This window comes from Petromyzon marinus, chromosome 71 (assembly GCF_048934315.1).
Source record: "Petromyzon marinus isolate PM22_M1 ecotype Great Lakes invasive population chromosome 71, UKy_Petmar_22M1.pri1.0, whole genome shotgun sequence".
NCBI lineage: Eukaryota > Metazoa > Chordata > Hyperoartia > Petromyzontiformes > Petromyzontidae > Petromyzon > Petromyzon marinus.
The window spans coordinates 4,620,268-4,638,052 of record NC_133737.1 but is presented as its reverse complement, the minus strand read 5'-3'; the positions used below and the strand labels follow the sequence as shown (position 1 = coordinate 4,638,052).

Sequence of the window (17,785 nt, the reverse complement as noted above, 5' to 3'; positions counted from 1 at the left end):
TAGTGGTGAGTCTATGGGTTTCTGTGTGGTGGTGAGTCTATGGGTCTCTGTATAGTGGTGGTGAGTGAGTGGGTGTGGTGGTGAGTGAATGGGTGAGTGTAGTGGTGAGTGTGGTGGTGGTGAGTGAGTGGGTGAGTGTGGTGGTGGTGAGTGAGTGAATGGGTGAGTGTAGTGGTGAGTGTGGTGGTGGTGAGTGAATGGGTGAGTGTGGTGGTGAGTGTGGGTGAGTAATTTAAGAGACACGTTTACAGAGTTGATGGTTTATTAAATAATAACACAGTGGAATTGAAGGGTGGTGAGTGGATGTTGAGTGTAGTGGTGAGTGGTGAGTTAGTGGTGAGTGTCTGGGTGGTGAGTGTAGAGGTGAGTGGGTGAGTGTGTGGGTGAGTGTGGTGGTGAGTGGGTGGGTGAGTCGGTCAGTGTGTGCGTGGGTGAGTGTGGTGGTGAGTGGGTGAGTGGGTGGGTGAGTGTAGAGGTGAGTGTAGTGGTGAGTGTAGTGGTGAGGGTAGTGGTGAGTGTAGTGGTGAGGGTAGTGGTGAGGGTAGTGGTGAGTGTAGTGGTTAGTAGTGGTGAGTGTAGTGGTGAGGGTAGTGGTGAGTGTAGTGGTTAGTAGTGAGTAGTGGTGAGTGTAGTGGTGAGGAGTGGTGAGTGTAGTGAGTGGTGAGTGTAGTGGTGAGTAGTGAGTGGTGAGTGTCGTGGTGAGGAGTGGTGAGTGTAGTGGTGAGTAGTGGTGAGTAGTGGTGATTGTAGTGGTTAGTGTAGTGGTGAGTGTAGTGGTGAGTAGTGGTGAGTGTAGTGGTGAGTAGTGGTGATTGTAGTGGTTAGTGTAGTGGTGAGTGTAGTGGTGAGTAGTGGTGAGTGTAGTGGTGAGTAGTGGTGATTGTAGTGGTTAGTGTAGTGGTGAGTGTAGTGGTGAGTGTAGTGAGGAGTGGTGAGTAATGGTGAGTAGTGGTGAGTTATCAGTGAGTAGTGGTGAGTGTAGTGGTGAGTATAGTGGTGAGGAGTGGTGAGTGTAGTGGTGAGTGTAGTGGTGAGTAGTGGTGAGTTATCAGTGAGTAGTGGTGAGTATAATGGTGAGTAGTAGTGGTGAGTAATGGTGAGTAGTGGTGAGTGTTATCAGTGAGTAGTGGTAAGTGTAGTGGTAAGTGTAGTGGTGAGTAGTGGTGAGTGTAGTGGTGAGTGTAGTTGTGAGTGTAGTGGTGAGTAGTAGTGGTGAGTAGTGGTGAGTTATCAGTGAGTAGTGGTGAGGGTAGTGGTGAGTGTTATCAGTGAGTGAGTGTAGTAGTGGTTACTAGTGGTGAGTGATGGTGAGTGTAGTGGTGAGTAATGGTGAGTGTTATCAGTGAGTGAGTAGTGGTGAGTGTAGTGGTGAGTAATGGTGAGTAGTGGTGAGTGTAGTGGTGAGTGATGGTGAGTATAATGGTGAGTGTAGTGGTGAGTGATATCAGTGAGTAGTGGTGAGTAATGGTGAGTATAATGGTGAGTGGTGAGTATAATGGTGAGTGTAATGGTGAGTAGTGGTGAGTGATGGTGAGTAGTAATGGTGAGTAGTGGTGAGTGTAGTGGTGAGTGTAGTGGTGAGTATAGTGGTGAGTGTAGTAGTGGTGAGTGTAGTGGTGAGTGTAGTGGTGACTAGTGGTGAGTAAGGGTGAGTGTAATGGTGAGTGGTGAGTGTAATGGTGAGTAGTGGTGAGTGTTATCAGTGAGAACGTCTTGACACCAACATCTCCCTGATGTTGTCTTCCGCCTCTTTCAGATTCTTCTCCAAGTAAAATTTCTTGTTCTGATCAAACACAAAGACAGTGATGGTGGTGATGGTGGTGGTGATGGTGGTGATGATGGTGGTGATGACGGTGGTGGTGGTGGTGATGGTGGTGATGGTGGTGGTGGTGGTGATGGTGGTGGTGGTGATGGTGGTGGTGGTGATGGTGATGGTGGTGGTGGTGGTGATGGTGGTGGTGATGGTGGTGATGGTGGTGATGATGGTGGTGATGGTGGTGGTGGTGGTGGCGGTGGTGGTGGTGATGGTGGTGGTGATGGTGATGATGGTGATGGTGATGATGGTGGTGATGACGGTGGTGGTGGTGGTGGTGATGGTGGTGGTGGTGGTGATGGTGGTGGTGATGGTGATGGTGGTGGTGATGGTGGTGGTGGTGGCGGTGGTGGTGGTGGTGGTGATGGTGGTGGTGGTGATGGTGGTGATGGTGGTGATGGTGGTGATGGTGATGGTGGTGGTGGTGATGGTGGTGGTGATGGTGGTGATGGTGGTGGTGATGGTGGCGATGGTGATGGTGGTGGTGATGGTGATGGTGGTGATGGTGGTGGTGGTGATGGTGGTGATGGTGATGGTGGTGATGGTGGTGATGATGGTGATGATGACGGTGATGGTGGTGGTGATGGTGATGACGGTGATGGTGGTGATGATGTTGTTGATGTTGTTGATGTTGGTGCACCTAGCCTGGCACCAGGCCCACCTCCAGATCCTTCATCTTGAGTGACGATGTGGAAGCTTTCTCCGCGAGAGAGTCCAGCAGATAGTGCTGAGTCTGGAGCACGAACCTGGGGTGGGTGGGTGGGTGAGTGGGTGAGTGAGTGAGTGGGTGAGTAAGTGGGTGGGTGGGTGGGTGAGTGAGTGGGTGAGTGAGTGGGTGAGTGAGTGGGTGAGTGAGTTAGTGGGTGAGTGAGTGGGTGGGTGAGTGGGTGAGTGGGTGGGTGGGTGAGTGGGTGGGTGGGTGAGTGAGTGAGTGGTGGGTGAGTGAGTGACTGGGTGAGTGACTGGGTGAGTGGTGTGTGAGTGAGTGACTGGGTGAGTGACTGGGTGAGTGACTGGGTGAGTGACTGGGTGAGTGACTGGGTGAGTGAGTGTGTGAGTGAGTGGGTGAGTGTCTAGGTGACTGGGTGAACGAGTGGGTGAGTGACTGGGTGAGTGGGTGAGTGGGTGAGTGAGTGGGTGAGTGAGTGGTGAGTGAGTGGGTGAGTGTCTGGGTGAGTGAGTGACTGTGTGAGTGAGTGACTGGGTGAGTGAGTGACTGGGTGAGTGAGTGACTGGGTGAGTGAGTGTGTGAGTGAGTGACTGGGTGAGTGTGTGGGTGCGTGAGTGACTGGGTGGGTGGGTGGGTGAGTGTTTGGGTGAGTGTCTGGGTGAGTGAGTGACTGAGTGAGTGAGTGAGTCTCTGGGTGAGTCTCTGGGTGAGTGACTGGGTGGGTGAGTGTGTGGGTGAGTGAGTGACTGGGTGAGTGAGTGAATGGTGAGTGAGTGAGTGTCTGGGTGAGTGGTGTGTGGGTGAGTGAGTGAGTGGGTGAGTGGTGGGTGAGTGAGTGAGTGACTGGGTGAGTGGTGTGTGAGTGAGTGACTGGGTGAGTGAGTGTGTGAGTGAGTGGGTGAGTGTCTAGGTGACTGGGTGAGCGAGTGGGTGAGTGACTGGGTGACTGGGTGACTGAGTGAGTGAGTGGGTGAGTGTCTGGGTGAGTGAGTGACTGTGTGAGTGAGTGACTGGGTGAGTGAGTGTGTGAGTGAGTGACTGGGTGAGTGTGTGGGTGCGTGAGTGACTGGGTGGGTGGGTGAGTGTTTGGGTGAGTGTCTGGGTGAGTGAGTGACTGAGTGAGTGAGTGAGTCTCTGGGTGAGTCTCTGGGTGAGTGACTGGGTGACTGGGTGGGTGAGTGTGTGAGTGAGTGAGTGACGTGAGTGAGTGACTGGGTGAGTGACTGGGTGTGTGGGTGAGTGACTAGGTGAGTATCTGGGTGAGTGAGTGAGTGTATGAGTGTGTAGGTGAGTATCTGGGTGAGTGTCTGGGTGAGTGTGTAGGTGAGTGTGTGGGTGAGTCTCTGGGTGAGTGTCGGGGTGAGAGTCTGGGTGAGTGTCTGGGTGAGTGTCTGGGTGAGTGTGTAGGTGAGTCTCTGGGTGAGTCTCTGGGTGAGTGTCTGGGTGAGTGTCTGGGTGAGTGAGTGAGTGTCTGGGTGAGTGACTGGGTGAGTCTCTGGGTGAGTGAGTGACTGAGTGTGTGTGTGAGTGAGTGGGTGAGTATCTGGGTGAGTATCTGGGTGAGTGACTGAGTGAGTGACTGGGTGAGTGTGTGGGTGTGTGGGTGAGTGACTGAGTGACTGGGTGAGTGTGTGGGTGTGTGGGTGAGTGAGTGAGTGAGTGACTGAGTGAGTGACTGGGTGAGTGGTGAGTGAGTGGGTGAGTGAGTGAGTGAGTGACTGGGTGAGTGAGTGAGTGTGTAGGTGAGTATCTGGGTGAGTATCTGGGTGAGTGTCTGGGTGAGTCTCTGGGTGAGTGTGTGGGTGTGTGAGTGAGTGGGTGAGTGAGTATGTGGGTGAGTCTCTGGGTGAGTGTCTGGGTGAGTGTGTAGGTGAGTAGCGGGGTGAGTGTCTGGGTGAGTGTCCTCACACACGCCCCACGGGCTGGTAGGCTCGCGAGTCTGCCGGCAACGCTCCCAGTTCGGCCTGGGTGAGGGTAGCTCGCTTGTGGACTCGCAGCAGGGCCTCATGCTGAGCCTCACACTGACGCACCTGTTGCTGTGTGCTCAGAGCCGTGGCCTGCAGCTCCACAAATGCCTACGAGAGACAGAGAGACACACAGACAGAGAGACAGACAGAGAGACACACAGACACACAGACACACAGACACACAGACAGAGACACAGACAGAGAGACACACAGACACAGAGAGACAGAGGGCCTCATGCTGAGCCTCACACTGACGCACCTGTTGCTGTGTGCTCAGAGCCGTAGCCTGCAGCTCCACAAACGCCTGAGACACACACAGAGACACAGAGACACACACAGACAGAGAGACACAGACACAGAGACACAGACACAGAGAGCCTCATGCTGAGCCTCACACTGACGCACCTGTTGCTGTGTGCTCAGAGCCGTGGCCTGCAGCTCCACAAACGCCTGAGACACACACAGAGACACAGACAGAGAGACACAGACACAGAGACACAGAGAGACACACACAGACAGAGAGCCTCATGCTGAGCCTCACACTGACGCACCTGTTGCTGTGTGCTCAGAGCCGTAGCCTGCAGCTCCACAAACGCCTGAGACACACACAGAGACACAGACAGAGAGACACAGACACAGAGACACAGAGAGACACACACAGACAGAGAGCCTCATGCTGAGCCTCACACTGACGCACCTGTTGCTGTGTGCTCAGAGCCGTAGCCTGCAGCTCCACAAACGCCTGAGACACACACAGACAGAGAGACACAGACACACAGAGACACACAGAGAGAGACACAGAGACACAGACACACAGACAGAGGGCCTCATGCTGAGCCTCACACTGACGCACCTGTTGCTGTGTGCTCAGAGCCGTGGCCTGCAGCTCCACAAACGCCTGAGACACACACAGAGACACAGACAGACAGACACAGACACAGAGACACAGAGAGACACACACAGACAGAGAGCCTCATGCTGAGCCTCACACTGACTCAGCTGTTGCTGTGTGCTCAGAGCCATAGCCTGCAGCTCCACAAACGCCTGAGAGAGACACAGACACACACACACAGAGACACACACAGACAGACACAGAGACACAGACAGAGAGACACAGACACAGAGACACAGAGAGACACAGACAGAGAGCCTCATGCTGAGCCTCACACTGACGCACCTGTTGCTGTGTGCTCAGAGCCGTAGCCTGCAGCTCCACAAACGCCTGAGACACACACAGAGACACAGACAGAGAGACACAGACACAGAGACACAGAGAGACACACACAGACAGAGAGCCTCATGCTGAGCCTCACACTGACTCAGCTGTTGCTGTGTGCTCAGAGCCGTAGCCTGCAGCTCCACAAACGCCTGAGAGACACACACAGACAGAGACACACACACACAGAGACAGACAGAGAGACACACAGAGACACAGAGACAGACAGAGCCTCATGCTGAGCCTCACACTGACGCACCTGTTGCTGTGTGCTCAGAGCCGTGGCCTGCAGCTCCACAAACGCCTGAGACACACACAGAGACACAGACAGAGAGACACAGACACAGAGACACAGAGAGACACACACAGACAGAGGGCCTCATGCTGAGCCTCACACTGACTCAGCTGTTGCTGTGTGCTCAGAGCCGTGGCCTGCAGCTCCACAAACGCCTGAGAGACACAGACACAGAGACACAGACACAGAGACACAGACACAGAGACACACACAGAGAGACAGAGAGACACACAGACACAGAGAGACAGAGGGCCTCATGCTGAGCCTCACACTGACTCAGCTGTTGCTGTGTGCTCAGAGCCGTGGCCTGCAGCTCCACAAACGCCTGAGACAGAGACACAGACAGAGAGACACAGACAGAGAGACACACACAGACAGAGAGACACAGACAGAGAGAGACACAGACACAGAGGGCCTCATGCTGAGCCTCACACTGACACATTTGCTGTTGCTGTGTGCTCAGAGCCGTGGCCTGCAGCTCCACAAACGCCTGAGACAGACACACACACAGATAGACAGACACAGACAGAGAGACACAGACAGAGAGACACAGACACAGACAGAGAGACACAGACAGAGAGAGACACAGACAGAGAGACACAGACACAGAGACACAGACACAGAGAGCCTCATGCTGAGCCTCACACTGACGCAGCTGTTGCTGTGTGCTCAGAGCTGTAGCCTGCAGCTCCACAAACGCCTGAGACACAGACAGAGAGACAGACACACAGAGACACACAGACAGAGACACAGAGACACAGACACACAGACAGAGAGCCTCATGCTGAGCCTCACACTGACGCACCTGTTGCTGTGTGCTCAGAGCCGTGGCCTGCAGCTCCACAAACGCCTGAGAGAGACACAGACACAGAGACACAGACACACAGAGACACACAGACAGAGACACAGAGACACAGACACACAGACAGAGGGCCTCATGCTGAGCCTCACACTGACGCACCTGTTGCTGTGTGCTCAGAGCCGTGGCCTGCAGCTCCACAAACGCCTGAGAGAGACACAGACACAGAGACACAGACACACAGAGACACACAGACAGAGACACAGAGACACAGACACACAGACAGAGGGCCTCATGCTGAGCCTCACACTAACGCTGCTGCTGCTGCTGCTGCTCAGAGCTGTGGCCTGCAGCTCCACAAACGCCTACGAGAGAGACAGAGACACAGACACACACACAGACACAGAGAGACAGACACACACACAGACACAGAGAGCCTCATGCTGAGCCTCACACTGACTCAGCTGTTGCTGTGTGCTCAGAGCCGTCGCCTGCAGCTCCACAAACGCCTGAGAGACACAGACACAGACAGAGAGACACAGACACACACACACACAGATAGAGAGACACACACACAGATAGAGAGACACACACACAGACACACACACAGAGAGACACAGAGACACACAGACAGAGAGCCTCATGCTGAGCCTCACACTGACTCAGCTGCTGCTGCTGCTCAGAGCTGTGGCCTGCAGCTCCACAAACGCCTGAGAGAGACAGGGAGTGAGACAGACAGAGAGAGACACAGACAGACAGAGACACAGACAGAGAGAGACACAGAGACAGACAGACACAGACAGAGAGAGACACAGAGAGAGACACAGAGACACACACAGACACAGAGAGAGAGACACAGACACAGAGACACAGAGAGAGACACAGAGACAGAGACAGAGAGACACAGACAGAGACAGAGAGACACAGAGACACACAGACAGAGAGCCTCATGCTGAGTCTCACACCGACTCAGCTGCTGCTGCTGCTCAGAGCCGTCGCCCGCAGCTCCACAAACGCCTGAGAGAGACAGGGAGTGAGACAGACAGAGAGAGACACAGACAGACAGAGACACAGACAGAGAGAGACACAGAGACAGACAGACACAGACAGAGAGAGACACAGAGAGAGACACAGACAGAGACACAGAGACACACACAGACACAGAGAGAGAGACACAGAGACAGGGAGAGTGTGAGACAGACTGAGACACAGACACTGAGAGACAGAGAGAAACACAGAGAGAGACACAGACAGACAGACACTGAGAGAGACAGAGACACAGACAGAGAGACACACAGACAGAGACACAGACAGAGACACAGACAGAGTGAGACAGAGACACAGAGAGACAGACACAGAGAGACACAGAGACAGACAGAGAGACACAGACAGACAGACACTGAGAGAGACAGAGACACAGACAGAGAGACACACAGACAGAGACACAGACAGAGACACAGACAGAGTGAGACAGAGACACAGAGAGACAGACACAGAGAGACACAGAGACAGACAGAGAGACACAGACAGACAGACACTGAGAGAGACAGAGACACAGACAGAGAGACACACAGACAGAGACACAGACAGAGTGAGACAGAGACACAGAGAGACAGACACAGAGAGACACAGAGACAGAGAGACACAGACAGAGACACAGACACACAGAGACACAGAGAGAGAGACACAGACAGAGAGAGACACAGACAGAGACACAGACAGAGTGAGACAGAGACACAGAGAGACAGACACAGAGAGACACAGAGACAGAGACACAGAGAGACAATGAGAGTGGTGGTGGTGGTGGTGGAGGCCGCGGAGCCTCCGCCTCGGCCTGGCCGCCACGGCGGGGACCCTCGCTCCGATCCCCGCGGCGGATTCAGGCGACGCCGGTAAAAGCCTGGGGCCTGAGCGAGCGCCGCGAATTCCCCTCGGCAACGCAACAAAACCCCCTTTGTTGTCCATTTGTGCATCAGCAACAACATCGACAACAACATCGACAACAACATTGACAACATCGAGGATGGATTCGCGGCAAACTTTGAAACCGCCTTCACCTTCTGAAGCTCCTCGTCAACCGGTAGGGCCGCCATCGCTGAGTCCTTCACGCAAACATTAGCATAAGTTTAACATAAAATAGACGCAGGCCCGACTCATTAACATAAATTTACATAAATTGACCGCATCCGGGTTGATTCAGTATCGGTTTTGCCGCGGTTCGGCGAGCATTAACATAATTTAAGGCGGATCTCCCCGTCTCGGCATAAATTAACATAAATCAAAAAAACATTTCCACTACTCGGCACGCATTCACAAGATGGAAGCCCGTGGTGGGTGGGTGGGGGTGAAAAATTTGACCTTACCAAGATGGAAGCCCGTGGTGGGTGGGTGGGAGGGGAAATTTGACCTGACCAAGATGGACGCCTGTGATTGCGTGGGAAGGGCGAATTTGACCTTATCAAGATGGACGCCCGCGTGGGCGAACGTGACCTCACGAAGATAGATTTGAAGTTTTCGTGACCGCAGCACTCACCAAGGTGGTCGCTTGTGGTGAGTGGGCGAATTTGACCTTACCAAGATGGTCGGCAGTGGTTGGGGTGGGAGGGGGGATTTGACCTTACCAAGATGGACGCCTGTTGGTGGGTGGGTGGGTGGAAGAGGGAATTTGAACTTACCAAGATGGGAGGTTTTGATTTAAAGCATTCGTGAACGCAGTGATTCATATTCTTGGTTCTTTCGGTAAAGTCACGTTGAAGGGAAAACAATAAAATAATAAAATACATACAAAACAATAAAATTCTCGCAAGACGGAGGTTCTTTGCAAGCCATCTGGCTACCGTGATAGATTCGTTAATGAGGCCATCCACATATACAAACACGGAGACAATTTCAACCCAGAAGATGGATTCTGGGCTTAGCAATCATTGGAAGGATTTGATCAACAATGTCTGGGTCTTGATTGATTGTTCACGCTTATGGTTACCATGAGAGATTCGTTAATGAGGCCATCCACATATACAAACACGGAGGCAATATTTCAACCGAGAAGATGGATTCTGGGCTTAGCAATCATTGGAAGGATTTGATGAACCATTTCGGGTCTTGATTGATTGTTCACGCTTACGGTTACCATGAGAGATTCGTTAATGAGGCCATCCACATATACAAACATGGAGACAATTTCAACTGAGAAAGATGGATTCTGGGCTTAGCAATCATTGGAAGGATTTGATAAACCATTTGGTGTCTTGATTGATTGTTCACGCTTACCATGAGAGATTCGTTAATGAGGCCATCCACATATACAAACACAGAGACAATTTCAACCCAGAAGATGGATTCTGGGCTTAGCAATCATTGGAAGGATTTGATAAATCATTTCGGGTCTTGAATGGTGGTTCACGCTTACGGCTACCGTGAGAGATTCGTTCATGAGGCTATCCACATATACAAACACGGAGACAATTTCCACCGAGAAGTTGGATTCTGGGCTTAGCAATCATTGGAAGGATTTGATCAACAATGTCTGGGTCTTAATTGATTGTTTACGCTCATTGTTACCATGAAAGATTCGTTAATGAGGCCATCCACATATACAAACACGGAGGCAATTTCAACCCAGAAGATGGATTCTGGCTTAGCAATCATTGGAAGGTTTTGATCAACAATGTCTGGGTCTTAATTGATTGTTTACGCTTATGGTTACCATGAGAGATTCGTTCATGAGGCCATCCACATATACAAACACGGAGACAATTTCAACCGAGAAGATGGATTCTGGGCTTAGCAATCATTGGAAGGATTTGATGAACAATTTGGGGTCTTGATTGATTGTTCACCCTTACCATGAGAGATTCGTTAATGAGGCCATCCACATATACAAACACGGAGACAATTTAAACCGAGAAGATGGATTCTGGGCTTAGCAAACATTGGAAGGATTTGATAAACCATTTCGGGTCTTGAATGGTGGCTTACGCTTACGGCTACCGTGAGAGATTCGTTCACGAGGCCATCCACAAATACAAACATGGAGACAATTTCAACCGAGAAAGATGGATTCTGGGCTTAGCAATCATTGGAAGGATTTGATCAACAATGTCTGGGTCTTAATTGATTGTTCACGCTTACGGCTACCGTGAGAGATTCGTTAATGAGGCCAACCACAAATACAAATACGGAGGCAATATTTCAACCGAGAAGATGGATTCTGGGCTTAGCAATCATTGGAAGGATTTGATAAACCATTTGGGGTCTTGATTGATTGTTCACGCTTACCATGAGAGATTCGTTAATGAGGCCATCCACATATACAAACACGGAGACAATTTCAAGCGAGAAAGATGGATTCTGGGCTTAGCAATCATTGGAAGGATTTGATGAACCATTTGGGGTCTTGATTGATTGTTCACGCTTACGGTTACCGTGAGAGATTCGTTAATGAGGCCATCCACATATACAAACACGGAGACAATTTCAACCGAGAAAGATGGATTCTGGGCTTAGCAATCATTGGAAGGATTTGATTAACCATTTGGGGTCTTGATTGATTGTTCACCCTTACCATGAGAGATTTGTTAATGAGGCCATCCACATATACAAACACGGAGGCAATATTTCAACCGAGAAGATGGATTCTGGGCTTAGCAAACGTTGGAAGGATTTGATAAACCATTTCGGGTCTTGAATGGTGGCTTACGCTTACGGCTACCGTGAGAGATTCGTTCACGAGGCCATCCACAAATACAAACACGGAGACAATTTCAACTGAGAAAGATGGATTCTGGGCTTAGCAATCATTGGAAGGATTTGATAAACCATTTGGGGTCTTGATTCATCGTTCACGCTTACGGTTACCATGAGAGATTCGTTCATGAGGCCATCCACATATACAAACACGGAGGCAATTTCAACCGAGAAAGATGGATTCTGGGCTTAGCAATCATTGGAAGGATTTGATCAACAATGTCTGGGTCTTAATTGATTGTTCACGCTTACGGCTACCGTGAGAGATATGTTAATGAGGCCATCCACAAATACAAACACGGAGGCAATATTTCAACCGAGAAGATAGATTCTGGGCTTAGCAATCATTGGAAGGATTTGATAAACCATTTGGGGTCTTGATTGATTGTTCACGCTTACCATGAAAGATTCGTTAATGAGGCCATCCACATATACAAACACGGAGACAATTTCAAGCGAGAAAGATGGATTCTGGGCTTAGCAATCATTGGAAGGATTTGATGAACCATTTGGGGTCTTGATTGATCGTTCACGCTTACGGTTACCGTGAGAGATTCGTTCACGAGGCTATCCACATATACAAACATGGAGACAATTTCAACTGAGAAAGATGGATTCTGGGCTTAGCAATCATTGGAAGGATTTGATAAACCATTTCGGGTATTAAATGGTGGCTTACGCTTACAGCTACCATGAGAGATTCGTTCACGAGGCTATCCGAGACAATTTCAACCGAGAAGATGGATTCTGGGCTTAGCAATCATTGGAAGGATTTGATAAACAATGTCTGGGTCTTAATTGATTGTTTACGCTTATGGTTACCATGAAAGATTCGTTAATGAGGCCATCCACATATACAAACACGGAGGCAATATTTCAACTGAGAAAGATGGATTCTGGGCTTAGCAATCATTGGAAGGATTTGATGAACCATTTGGGGTCTTGATTGATTGTTCACGCTTACGGTGGCTTTAGACAGAATACATTATAATTTTTCGTCTCCCCCCCTCCTCTTTTCCGAACACAGATGGACTCAATAAAGAATTAAATCTTTCGTGATTTGAATCTTTCGTGACTGCAAGGATCCATACTCTTTGGTTCTATTGGGTAAAGTCACAAAGGTACAAAAAAAAACTCTCTCACGGTGATGCTAATGTATTTTCTTTTCAAACGCTATTTGCGAGCTTGTACAGCTTTATATTTTATGCGAATTCCTTTGTCAGGGCGTTTTTATTTTTCTGTTTACCCACTCACGGCTTAAAGGAGGCGTCCTCCGGACAGCGTTGGACCCTTCACCTGATGGAGGCCACTTGTAAAAATTTTGATTTAAAGCTTTCGTGACTGCAGTAATTCATATTCTTAGCTCTTTCGGTAAAGTCACCACGTTGAAGGGAAACAATATAAAATAATAAAATATAAAACAATTTTATTTACCTCACGCAACTTATGATCTTAGCTCTTTCGGTAAAGTCACCACGTTGAAGGGAAACAATATAAAATAATAAAATATAAAACAATTTTATTTACCTCACGCAACTTATAATCTTAGCTCTTTCGGTAAAGTCACCACGTTGAAGGGAAACAATATAAAATAATAAAATATAAAACAATTTTATTTACCTCACGCAACTTATATTCTTAGCTCTTTCGGTAAAGTCACCACGTTGAAGGGAAACAATATAAAATAATAAAATATAAAACAATTTTATTTACCTCACGCAACTTATAATCTTAGCTCTTTCGGTAAAGTCACCACGTTGAAGGGAAACAATATAAAATAATAAAATATAAAACAATTTTATTTACCTCACGCAACTTATAATCTTAGCTCTTTCGGTAAAGTCACCACGTTGAAGGGAAACAATATAAAATAATAAAATATAAAACAATTTTATTTACCTCACGCAACTTATATTCTTAGCTCTTTCGGTAAAGTCACCATGTTGAAGGGAAACAATAAAATAATAAAATATAAAACAATTTTATTTACCTCACGCAACTTATATTCTTGGCTCTTTCGGTAAAGTCACCACGTTGAAGGGAAACAATAAAATAATAAAATATAAAACAATTTTATTTACCTCACGCAACTTATATACTTAGTTCTTTCGGTAAAGTCACCACGTTGAAGGGAAACAATATAAAATAATAAAATATAAAACAATTTTATTTACCTCACGCAACTTATAATCTTAGCTCTTTCGGTAAAGTCACCACGTTGAAGGGAAACAATAAAATAATAAAATATTAAACAATTTTATTTACCTCACGCAACTTATAATCTTAGCTCTTTCGGTAAAGTCACCACGTTGTAGGGAAAAAGGTAAGATTATAAGTTGCGTGAGGTAAATAAAATTGTTTTATATTTTATTATTTTATTGTTTCCCTTCAACATGGTGACTTTACCGAAAGAGCTAAGAACATAAGTTGCGTGAGGTAAATAAAATTGTTTAATATTTTATTATTTTATTGTTTCCCTTCAACGTGGTGACTTTACCGAAAGAGCTAAGATTATACGTTGCGTGAGGTAAATAAAATTGTTTTATATTTGATTATTTTATTGTTTCCCTTCAACGTGGTGACTTTACCGAAAGAGTTAAGAATGAGATGGGAGGTGGTAAATTTGACCTTACCAATATGGACGTCAGAGTTTCCGGTCCTGACGGAAGTGACGTCAGTCGACCAGGCCACCTCCCCCTCAATTAAAAAAAAGCCGTTGATTGGCTGTTTGGAATATGGCGGTGAGTGACGTTTCAGTGATGTGGTGGTGATGGTGTTGTGGTGATGGTATGGTGTTGTTGTGGTGATGTGGTGGTGATGGTGTGGTGTTGTGGTGGTGTTGTGGTGATGGTGGTGTGGTGGTGATGTGGTGGTGATGTGGTGGTGATGTTGTGGTGATGTTGTGTTGTGGTGATGTTGTGGTGATGTGGTGGTGTTGTGGTGATGGTGGTGTGGTGATGGTGTTGTGGTGGTGTTGTGGTGGAGTTGTGGTGATGTGGTGGTGATGTTGTGGTGTAGTGGTGCTCTTGTGGTGATGTTGTGGTGATGTTGTGGTGTTGTTGTGGTGATGTGGTGGTGATGGTGTGGTGTTGTGGTGGTGTTGTGGTGATGGTGGTGTGGTGGTGATGGTGTTGTGGTGGAGTTGTGGTGATGTTGTGGTGATGTGGTGGTGATGTTGTGGTGTTGTGGTGATGTGGTGGTGATGTGGTGGTGATGGTGTGGTGTTGTGGTGATGTTGTGGTGATGGTGTGGTGATGTGGTGGTGGTGTGGTGGTGATGTTGTGGTGATGGTGTGGTGTTGTTGTGGTGATGTGGTGGTGATGGTGTGGTGTTGTGGTGGTGTTGTGGTGATGGTGGTGTGGTGGTGATGGTGTTGTGGTGGAGTTGTGGTGATGTTGTGGTGATGTGGTGGTGATGTTGTGGTGTTGTGGTGATGTGGTGGTGATGTGGTGGTGATGGTGTGGTGTTGTGGTGGTGGTGTGGTGGTGATGTTGTGGTGATGTTGTGGTGATGGTGTGGTGTTGTTGTGGTGATGTGGTGGTGATGGTGTGGTGTTGTGGTGGTGTTGTGGTGATGGTGGTGTGGTGGTGATGGTGTTGTGGTGGAGTTGTGGTGATGTTGTGGTGATGTGGTGGTGATGTTGTGGTGATGTGGTGGTGATGTGGTGGTGATGGTGTGGTGTTGTGGTGATGTTGTGGTGATGGTGTGGTGATGTGGTGGTGGTGTGGTGGTGATGTTGTGGTGATGTTGTGGTGTTATGGTGATGTGGTGGTGATGTGGTGGTGATGGTGTGGTGTTGTGGTGATGTTGTGGTGATGGTGTGGTGATGTGGTGGTGGTGATGTTGTGGTGATGGTGTGGTGATGTTGTGGTGATGTTGTGGTGATGTTGGTAGGTATGTATGTGGTGATGTGGTGATATGTGTGTATATTTGGTGATGAGTGTGTGGTGATGTGTGGGTGTTGTGGTGATGTTGTGGTGATTTAATAATAATTAATTTTTCACCCCCTCACTCACTCACCACTCACCCACTCACCCACTCACTCACCCACTCACTCACTCACCCACTCACTCACTCACCCACTCACTCACCCCTCACTCACCACTCACTCACTCAACCACTCACTCACTCACCCACTCACTCACTCACCCACTCACCCACCCACTCACTCACCCCTCACTCACCACTCACCCACTCAACCACCCACTCACCCACTCACTCAACCACTCACTCACTCACCCACTCACTCACCCACTCACTCACTCACCCACTCACTCACCCACTCACTCACCCCTCACTCACCACTCACTCACTCAACCACTCACTCACTCACTCACCCACTCACCCACCCACTCACCCACTCACTCACTCACCCACTCACCCACCCACCCACCCACTCACCCACCCACTCACTCACTCACCCACCCACTCACCCACTCACTCACCCGCCCACCCACCCACCCACTCACCCACTCACCCACCCACTCACCCACCCACTCACCCACTCACTCACTCACTCACCCACCCACTCACCCACTCACCCACCCACTCACTCACCCACTCACTCACCCACTCACTCACCCACTCACTTACCCACTCACTCACCCACTCACCCACCCACTCACCCACCTACTCACTCACTCACTCACCCACTCACTCACCCACTCACTCACTCACCCACCCACTCACCCACTCACCCACCCACTCACTCACCCACTCACTCACCCACTCACTTACCCACTCACTCACCCACCTACTCACTCACCCACTCACTCACCCACCCACCCACTCACCCACTCACCCACTCACCCACCCACTCACTCACCCACTCACACACCCACTCACTCACCCACTCACTCACCCACTCACTCATTCACCCACTCACTCACTCACCCACCCACTCACCCACCCATCATTTACAGATTTTTCCTATACGGACATCATCATCATCATCAGCAGCTGATGATGATGATGGTTCCGACGATATTCCACCACCACCATCACCACCATCACCACCATCACCATCACCACCATCACCACCACCACCATCAGCTGTAGACCTTTTTACATCAGCAGCATCAGCATCAGCTGCTGCAGCATCAGCAGCATCATCAGCAGCATCAGCAGTAGCAAGGGCAGCGTCAGCGGCAGCATCAGCAGCGGCAGCAGTAGCAAGGGCAGCATCATCAGCATCAGCAGCATCATCAGCTGCTGCAGCAGCAGCATCATCAGCATCATCAACATCATCAGCATCATCAACATCATCAGCAGCATTATCAGCAGCAGCATCAGCAGCAGCATCATCAGCAGCAGCAGCATCATCAGCAGCGGTGTCAGCAGCATCATCAGCAGTGTCGGCTGTAGCTTCTGCTTCATCAGCAGCATCATCAGCAGCGGTAGCAGTGGCAAGGGCAGCATCAGCAGCATCAGCAGCATTACCATCAGCATCATCAGCAGACTTGGCAGCATCATCATCATCAGCAGTACCATCATCGTCAGCATCAGCAGTACCATCATCATCATCAGCAGCTTTAGCAGCATCAGCAATACCATCATCAGCAGCATCAGCAGCATCATCAGCAGTACCATCAGCATCAGCAGTACCATCATCGTCAGCAGCACCATCATCATCAGCAGCTTTAGCAGCATCATCAGCAGTACCATCATCGTCAGCAGCACCATCATCATCAGCAGCTTTAGCAGCATCAGCAATACCATCGTCAGCAGTACCATCATCATCAGCAGTACCATCATCGTCAGCAGTACCATCATCATCAGCAGTACCATCATCAGCAGTAGCATCAGCAGCATCATCAGCAGTTACACCACCACCACCATCAGCAGCAGCATCATCATCACCACCACCACCATCATCACCACCATCATCATCAGCAGTTTCATCACCACCACCACCACCATCATCACCACCATCATCATCAGCAGTTTCATCACCACCACCACCACCATCATCACCACCACCACCATCATCACCACCATCATCATCAGCAGTTGCATCACCACCACCACCAGCAGCATCATCATCAGCACCACCATCATCAGCAGTAGCAGTACTACCACCATCATCACCACCACCATCATCATCATCAGCAGCAGCATCATCATCAGCACCACCATCATCACCACCACCACCATCATCAGCAGTTTCATCATCACCACCACCACCATCAGCAGCAGCATCATCATCAGCACCACCATCATCAGCAGTAGCAGTACCACCACCATCATCATCAGCACCACCATCATCAGCAGCATCATCAG

General features: G+C 49.4%; 1 protein-coding gene across 1 annotated transcript; it reads right to left on the bottom strand.

Moving 5' to 3' along the window:
* Nucleotides 1–244: 244 nt before the first annotated feature.
* On the bottom strand, nucleotides 245–8,881 carry LOC142906789 (prefoldin subunit 1-like). Its single transcript, XM_076055273.1, has 4 exons — nucleotides 8,818–8,881; nucleotides 4,392–4,558; nucleotides 2,475–2,559; nucleotides 245–1,783 (listed from the first exon to the last, which is right to left on the bottom strand). The coding sequence occupies exons 1-4, from the start codon at nucleotides 8,851–8,853 to the stop codon at nucleotides 1,700–1,702; spliced, it is 372 nt and encodes a 123-aa protein (XP_075911388.1). The 5' UTR covers nucleotides 8,854–8,881; the 3' UTR covers nucleotides 245–1,699.
* Nucleotides 8,882–17,785: the final 8,904 nt, after the last annotated feature.

Coding starts and splice junctions, on each gene's coding strand:
- LOC142906789 (XM_076055273.1), bottom strand. CDS start 8,853: ATGGCGGCCCTACCGGTTGACGAGGAGCTTCAGAAG. Junction 4,559..8,817: donor TTGACGAGGAGCTTCAGAAG/GTGAAGGCGGTT, acceptor TGTCTCTCGTAG/GCATTTGTGGAGCTGCAGGC. Junction 1,784..2,474: donor TCAAGATGAAGGATCTGGAG/GTGGGCCTGGTG, acceptor GTGTTTGATCAG/AACAAGAAATTTTACTTGGA.